Source organism: Rhinopithecus bieti, unplaced genomic scaffold (assembly GCF_001698545.2).
Source record: "Rhinopithecus bieti isolate Rb0 unplaced genomic scaffold, ASM169854v2 scaffold_19654, whole genome shotgun sequence".
In the NCBI taxonomy this organism is placed as follows: domain Eukaryota; kingdom Metazoa; phylum Chordata; class Mammalia; order Primates; family Cercopithecidae; genus Rhinopithecus; species Rhinopithecus bieti.
The window spans coordinates 149-8,635 of NW_016809574.1; the positions used below are offsets into that span (position 1 = coordinate 149).

General features: G+C 35.3%; 1 protein-coding gene across 1 annotated transcript in view; it reads right to left on the bottom strand.

Annotated features, from left to right (window-relative positions):
• Positions 1 to 452: 452 nt before the first annotated feature.
• Positions 453 to 8,487, bottom strand: part of GABRG1 (gamma-aminobutyric acid type A receptor subunit gamma1) — an 85,675-nt gene continuing 77,640 nt past the window's right edge. Inside the window, exons 6-8 of the mRNA XM_017889732.1 lie at positions 5,480 to 5,617; positions 5,209 to 5,361; positions 453 to 665 (exon numbers count right to left, since the gene is read on the bottom strand). Of these exons, the coding sequence (XP_017745221.1) occupies positions 481 to 665; positions 5,209 to 5,361; positions 5,480 to 5,617 (476 nt within the window). The 3' untranslated portion in view covers positions 453 to 480. The remainder of the gene's footprint in view (positions 666 to 5,208; positions 5,362 to 5,479; positions 5,618 to 8,487) is intronic.

Genomic DNA, 8,487 nt, shown 5'->3' on the forward strand with positions numbered 1-8,487 from the left:
ATTGAGATGGGAGACTAAAATAGTACAAATATACAAAAACAAAACAAGAACGTTGTGATAATGACTTTTAAACACAGCTGGATACTACCATTAAAGAGGAATCTTCATCACTAAAAGTAAGATAATTTTGTTAGAAATGCAAATCCTAACACAAAAATCGAATCAAAGGTAAATCACAAATGTTTGCGGTACAAAGAATCTACCACTGTGGGAAAATTTAGGCCATAATGACTCACTCTTTACACAGGGGATCCAATGGGAGATATTTAAAAAATGGAAATGTACTTTTCTTGGTGAGCAATGTTAGGTACTCCAGTTTCATCTTAACTTTATTTGTCTTTGGTTATGGGTCTCAAGTATCCCTATTTCTGTAAACAAACACATAAATATTCAAAAGAGCAACTCTAAGTAAGTCAAGGTTTGTAAAATACAAATTTTTCTTTTTAACATACCGAGGCTTTATTTTTTAGCTTTCTGTCTTTAGTAGCAGTCTTTCCTTTTTTGTTGCTGGTAAAATAATGTAAGGTTCCATATTCCATCAAGGCTGCAAAACAAAATGAAACAAACAGAAACAAAGAGATCCATCGCAGTCACATAAGAAACCTTAGGTAAAGACTTCCTGGCAATTGTACTCAGGGTTGTCATAGTCAGAACTGTAGTGATACCTACGGAGAGAGGAAACAAAATAGGAAATGAAAAATAATAGATCATATTTATTATTCCATCTGATTTGGCAATTTTGTGAGTGAAATTAAACAATGGAAAAAATATGATTACTAGTAATTTACAGAAATAATTATTGGTAGCCATAGCTACATTGCGTCCAGTGTGCTCTTTGTGTTTCTGTGAGTTCTAATCACTTAAATTACTGCGGAGTACAAGTTGACTCCTAATATCCTTTCTTCCCTTCCTTCATTGTAATAGAATATCAAATATTTAGCTGGCATGTGGTTGCCAAAAACAACTTTATTTGCCATCTCTCTGCAGCTGAGTGTGGCCACAGGCTGAGATCTAGCCAAAGGGAACCAAGTCAAGAATGTAAGCAACACACAATATCCTAAAGACAGCATTAAAGAGACAAGGAATGTCCTTCTTTCCTTCTCATTGCCTTCTGCTGGAATACAATCGCCAGACCAACCACACTATCTTAAAACAGTAGATAATATTGGGAATTAAAATGACTCACAATACAGGGGAAAGCTAGAAGGAGCCTGAATTTCTCATACTGTAATGCATTGTATCACCTTGAAATACCTAACCTTAGACTTCACATAAGCAACAGATATTCTTCTATCTAATTGAAGTGACAGTGACTTGGCATTTCCCACCATACATATACAGTCAAAATTAATCCAAACTAACATAGCTTTTTGTTATATAATAACTTGAGTTAAACCTACTTTTTAATCTCAATGTTTAAGTGAGGAATACTGGCACAGTTATATCAAGGGAATACTGCTTTGAAAGTACAGAGTAAATCCTTTTATTTTTGAGAAGTCAGCATGTATAATTGGGATTTCCCCCAGGACCCCAATTCTGCATGTGTATCCTTGAAGGGATCTGTTTCTCATCGGTCTTCGTGTGGTTCTTATCACTATTAATCTTAGGTCTCCTAAATTACAGATGTACATGCTATATTTCTTTTAGCCTAAACTTACATAATCCTCATTCTTTTTCACAGCAAATATGGCCCCATGAGCAGAATTGTTTACTCTCTTAAAAATACTAAATATAATGCTAAATGCTTCTTAATTTGACCAATATTTATAGAGTGGCAATGTCTATGATGAAAAGTAAATCAAAAACAGCTGCAGCAACAGTCTCTTTGTGAAGGCAATAACCACCTCTTTCCCTCATGTCTCCACTGAAACATACCCTAACAATCTACTCACAAAACTGTCATTTCACTTTTATAATTTCTTAGGACTGGAGAAAATATTAAAGTCGATACAGTTTGATGAATTTGGAATTATGAGACAAATTTAGGTTTAATCTCTGACTCTTCTACCTATTAGCTCTCTGATCTTAACAGTTTTTCAACTCCTTTGTGCCTCTCATTAAAATACACACACACACACACACATACACACACACACACACACACAGTAATATCTTGCTTTGTACTTGGGGTAAATATAAACAAAAGGTACTTAATTTCATTATTTGTCTATTTTTTAAATTTCCAAATATACAAAGCCATTATCAGTTATGTTATTTTTATTAATTTTAATTTACTTCCTTTTAGCTAGAAAATACACTCTGAAAATCTTAGTGTTTTGAATTTTAGTAATATCTTGTTTAATGATCCATATGCACTTGAAAATATTGTGTGCTCTGAAGTTAGGTGTAGTATGCTATAAATATCAATCAGGTAATGTATTTATGATAATTTTGAAGTTTCTATATCCTAATTAACTTTTTCTTGTAATTCTAACAATGAATGAGAAAACACTAATGATTGCAGATTTGCTTATTTTTCCCACTATTCTTACAGCTTTTACTTCAATTATTTTGAAACTAAATATATATTTTAAAGGCTTTGTTATGGAAAAGGCTTAAAAAATAACATATACAAGTCTTCCTTTCCCTCAGCTCCCACACAAGCTTATTAAATCACATTGTTACCATCGTCAGCCCAAATAGGTTTCCAAAGTGTTCCATGCCTCCACAATTATGTCTCCTATCTAAAAAGTCTTAAATCCAAAGTGTGGTTTCATGTTATTATCCACGACTGCAATAAATTTTACTTTATTAAGTTTTTGTTACATTCTTTTTTAATAAGGCAAACAAAACTAAGCAGAACTTTGCTTTCAGACATTTATTTAATTTAGTAATTATTATCACTGCCATTACCTTGAGAAGAACATGGTGGATTTTCTATGAAAATATTTCTAAGTCCATTAGAATAAAAAACATTTAGGATATTAACAGGATATTGAGAAAACATTTTGGATATCATTGTTATTTTCTCCATGGCTTCCCCTACTCAAGATACTACAATAGTCTCCCATCACATTTGAAATAAAATTTAAAGTCCTTAAAACGGCTGACAAAAATTTACATGATCTAACTATTGACCACTTCTCCAAATTCATTTTCTGTGACTATTCATTCAGCTCCAACCATATTTGTCATCTTTCTGAACCCCAAAGCATGGCATAGCAGGAAGATCTGGCTTCAAAACCATACGGTTCCCACTGCCTGGAATATCTTTCTGCCCAATATCCACCAGGCGAGCACCACACTTCATTGGGTCACTGCTCAAATGCCACATCATCAGAGGTATCTTTCAAGACTCCACAATATAAAATAGTAAATATCACATCACTCACACCCTGTCATTTTCTAAACATTGATTTTGCTATCTCTTCACAGCCTTCATGACTCACTAAAATTTTATTGTATGCCTTTTATATTTGAACATTACCTGTTTTCTCTACTAAAATGTAAACATCATAAACATGAACTTTTTAAAGTGTTATTCACTGTTAACACTTCAGCACCAAAAACACTGCTTGTTTTACAGAAAGCATTTGATATATTTTAGTAAAATGCAAGGTTGAGTTCATTGAGTTCAGGAAATTGTCCTTCAATGATATGTGTGTGTATTTATATTTAAAGCAATTGTAATTCTCTATCTTAGGGTCCACAATTACAAAAGATATTTGTCAAGTTACATCTGGCTGTGGTTATCTTTACAATTGATGTGCTAATATTGAATAAAATAAATTTATGCAAAATGACTTCACAGTTAGCTCTTCTCTTCATGACACTCTAGCATATAGTTTTATACAAACCCAGTGGTATAAATAATCCATTCAAATTCTCTTTGAGAAACTTCCAAACTGTTATGCATAGTGATTATACTAATTTACATTCTCAGAAAAATATGGAAATAGAAACAAAAAAACTCTGTTTAAGTTATACTTATAGTAGCATACAAATAACCTAAAATAATTTATACAACTTAGAATATAAAATAAATATAAACAATTAAAGGAAAGAAAATTAAGGTATGAATGGATTTTGTCCACTAGCTATGTCAATACCCCTGTTTAGATGCCCAAGAGAATTTCATTTTCAAGTATAGACCCATGTGCCTCAAGCATTGCTGTTGCCACTTTTATGTGACCTGCATTTTACTGTACTTATTAGATGGAATCATTTATGAGTTATCATAGAAACCACATAAAACTTCTTTGTGGTTAAAAACAGAAACCATCTCACCTTTCTTTACATATTTTTAAGACACAATTATGAGCAGTGTGATTCATGTGTCTTTCACTGATTTGGCGGGTGAGTCAATTGATTAATAAGTTTTCTTCATATATCAATACCTGATTGCAGGTTATCATTTTCTTTTAAATAACTGTATCATAATTAGTCACTTATTTTGTTATATGATTTTATTATTGCAATAGATTTCTACAGAAAAAGAGTGAAAGTCTATTTTGTCCAGTATTAATCACAATTACCCTGTTAATCAATGTTATTGTACAGGCAACTCTCAAGCATTCACAGAATAAGTACACACTTTATACACGACAGAAACCATAGAAGCCAGGGAGCTTCTTGTTCCTTTCAGCTACTTGCCCTTCGGAACAACTGACTTCATTAGCAATGTTATAAAACAGGTTATTTTAAAGCCATTCACACACCCTAGCAAATAAAACAATAGTTATTAGTGACTCAGTTATAACATAAAATAAAATCTTGATGAAAAGTGATAGAAAAACTCAACCAAAGTAAGATTTAGGAATTATGTATGATTTTAAGGTATTAATTCTTGTTATGTATCTATGCTTCCTTTGGTCTTCATTAGCAGAAAAAAGAAGGAATTTTCTGAAATTTCAAGTTCTTTACAATTCAATTTTCTACTTTTCTTTTTTTACATATCTCTTTCAACATTAAANATGTATGATTTTAAGGTATTAATTCTTGTTATGTATCTATGCTTCCTTTGGTCTTCATTAGCAGAAAAAAGAAGGAATTTTCTGAAATTTCAAGTTCTTTACAATTCAATTTTCTACTTTTCTTTTTTTACATATCTCTTTCAACATTAAAGGTATTGTCCTTTAGTTTCTGTCAATTTTTTTCCTGACTGTATTCTAGAAGAATATGTTTAATAAATGTGACTATAAACTCTTATCACATCAAAACAATTTTTTAAAGTTCTATGATATTATAGCATAATATTATGTGTCATACCCAATGATGTTCTTGCAGGCACTGCATCTTTATTGATCCAAAAAGACACCCAAGAAAGAACAACTGTCAGAATGCATGGAATGTAGGTCTGAATAGTGAAATATCCCATTCTTCTGCTCAGGTCAAAAAAAATTGTCATAATAACATAATCCCCTGGAAGAAAAAAAAAAAGTTTTATTTTGACCATATAATATAAATCCCAATCCATATATTTAAAATAAAAAATGTCATTTAATAGTAGTATCATTCACTATTTGAGTATTCTCTTTACCAGAGATTGTGTGAGAGATTTCAGTTGAGTTTCTCAACCCTACAAATGCAAATTGATATAATCTCCAGTATTTAGGATCAGCCACTTCTACGGAGGGCTTTTTCCATTTATACTCAATTTCATTTTTAGGGTATCCATCTATAAAAAAAAAAATACATAGATTAGCAAGATCCAAATTTGATACCATTACAATACCAACATTATCCAAAGATAAATTCTTGGAACATTTTCCTCCTTTTTTTATTATAAGATATGCCAAACATGGAACATTTGAACACAATAAATATTAATGAGCAGAGTTTAATGACTAATCATACATGGATCAAATAATGATAACCCACTTAATCTACTTAAATTAAGAAATAGAAACTTGCTAACATATAGAAAACCCCATAAGTCCACCCCAAAATAGTACTCCCCCTACAATCTAAAGGTAATAACTATCCTGATTTCTGTGATGATTGTTTCTTTTTAATGTAGATTTTTCATATGCACCTCTGAAAAGTATAGGATAGTTTGGGTTACTTTGAACTTTATTTGATCATTGCCATACTTAAGGCATTCTTTTGAATATTATTTTTTCTTCTTTTTCCTCATACTACCTTGTCTAAGAATGTCTTTTTTAATATATTGTGATAGTCATCAATGTTGTATGTAGCTAAATTTCTTCCATTGTAAAAACATACCAAAATTTATCCATTATATTGTTTTAGACATTTGTGATATTTTCTTTTGGCTATAACCAACGTTGCTACTAGTAATATTATTATACATGTCTCCCCAAACGTGTATATGCAAGGGTTACTCTAGGATATACATCTAGGTATGGAGTAGTTAGGTCATGGGTTACACATAATATCAACTTTATGAGGTAGTGCCAAACTTTTGTCCATGGAGAGTATACTAACATATTCTCTCTCTCTTTTTTTTTTTGGGGGGGGGGGCGGTGTCTCACTCTATTGTCCAGGCAGGAGTGCAGTGTGTGATCTTGGCTCACTGCCAATGTCTGCCACCCAGGTTCAAGCAATTCTCATGCCTCAGTCTCCTGAGTAGCTGAGACTACAGGTGCTTACCAACACACATGACTACCTTTTTTTTTTTTTTTTTTGTATTTTTAGTAGAGATAGAGCTTTACCGTGTTGGCCAGGCTATTCTCAGACCACTGACCTAAGGTGATCCGCTCCCTTCAGTCTCTCAAAGTGCTGAGATTATAGGCGTGAGCCAACATGCCTGACCACTAACATATTCTCTTATCAGGCAGAGTGTGAAAGTTCACACGAATGCATATTCTCATTAATTTTGATGTATGCAGTCTTCTTCAATTTTATTCGTCCATGAAGTGTATTTTATTTCACATTCTCCTGATAAATAATAAAACCTAGCATTTTAAAAGTGTGCTTATCGGGAGGCTGAGGCAGGAGAATGGCGTGAACCCGAGAGGCAGAGCTTGCAGTGAGTGAAGCTCACTCCACTGCACTCCAGTCTGGGTGACAGAGCGAGACTACATCTCAAAAAAAAATAAAAAAGTATGCTTATTAGACTCTTGGATGGCTTCTTTGAGGAAATGCTTGTTCAATTGCCCATTATTTATTTTTTAATTTCTCTAGATACCAGTCCTTTGTTAGTTATTTGTGTTGAAAATGTTTTTGTCGGAGGGGCAGAGCAAGATGGCCGAATAGGAACAGCTCCAGTCTCCAGCTCCCAGTGCGAGGGAAACAGAAGATAGGTGATTTCTGCATTTTCAACTGAGGTACTGGGTTCATCTCACTAGGGAGTGCTGGTGCTGGTCAGCTACTTCAGCCTGACCAGCGAGAGCTGAAGCAGGGGGAGGCATCACCTCACCTGGGAAGTGCAAGGGGGAAGGGAATCCCTTTTCCTAACCAGGGGAACTGAGACACACAACACCTGGAAAATCGGGTAACTCCCACCCCAACACTGTGCTGTACCAAGGGTCTTAGCAAACGGGCACACCAGGAGATTATATCCCACACCTGGCCGGGAGAGTCCCACACCTGCCCACAGAGCCTCCATCATTGCTAGCACAGCAGTCTGCAATCTAACTGCAAGGCAGCATCCAGGCTGGGGGAGGGGCGCCTGCCATTGCTGAGGCTTAAGTAGGTAAACAAAGCTGCTGGGAAGCTCAAACTGGGTGGAGCTCACAGCAGCTCAAGGAGCCATGCTTGTCTCTGTAGATTCTACCTCTGGGGACAGGGCACAGCTAATCAACAACAACAACAACAAAGCAGCAGAAACCCCTGCAGATGCAAACAACTCTGACAGCTATGAAGAGAGCAGTGGATCTGCCAACATGAAGGCTGAGATCTGAGAACAGACAGACTGCCTGCTCAAGTGGGTCCCTGACCTCTGAGTAGCCCAACTGGGAGACATCCCCCACTAGGGGCAGACCGACACCCCACACCTCAAAACGGTGGAGTACACCACTGAGAGGAAGCTTCCAAAGCAAGAATCAGACAGGTACACTTGCTGTTCAGCAATATTCTATCTTCTGCAGCCTCTGCTGCTGATACCCAGGCAAACAGAGTCTGGAGTGGACCTCAAGCAATCTCCAACAGACCTACAGCTAAGGGTCCTGACTGTTAGAAGAAAAACTAACAAACAGGAAGGATACCCACACCAAAACCCCATCAGTATGTCACCATCATCAAAGACCAGAGGCAGATAAAACCACAAAGATGGGGAAAAAGCAGGGCAGAAAAGCTGGAAATTCAAAAAATAAGAGCGCATCTCCCCCTCCAAAGGAACGCAGCTCATCGCCAGGAACGGATCAAACCTGGACGGAAAATGACTTTGACGAGAAGAGAGAAGAAGGGTTCAGTCCATCAAACTTCTCAGAGCTAAAGGAGGAATTACGTACCCAGCGCAAAGAAACTAAAAATCTTGAAAAAAGAGTGGAAGAATTGATAGCTAGAATAATTAATGCAGAGAAGGTCATAAACGAAATGACAGAGATGAAAACCATGACACGAGAAATACGTGACAAATCACAA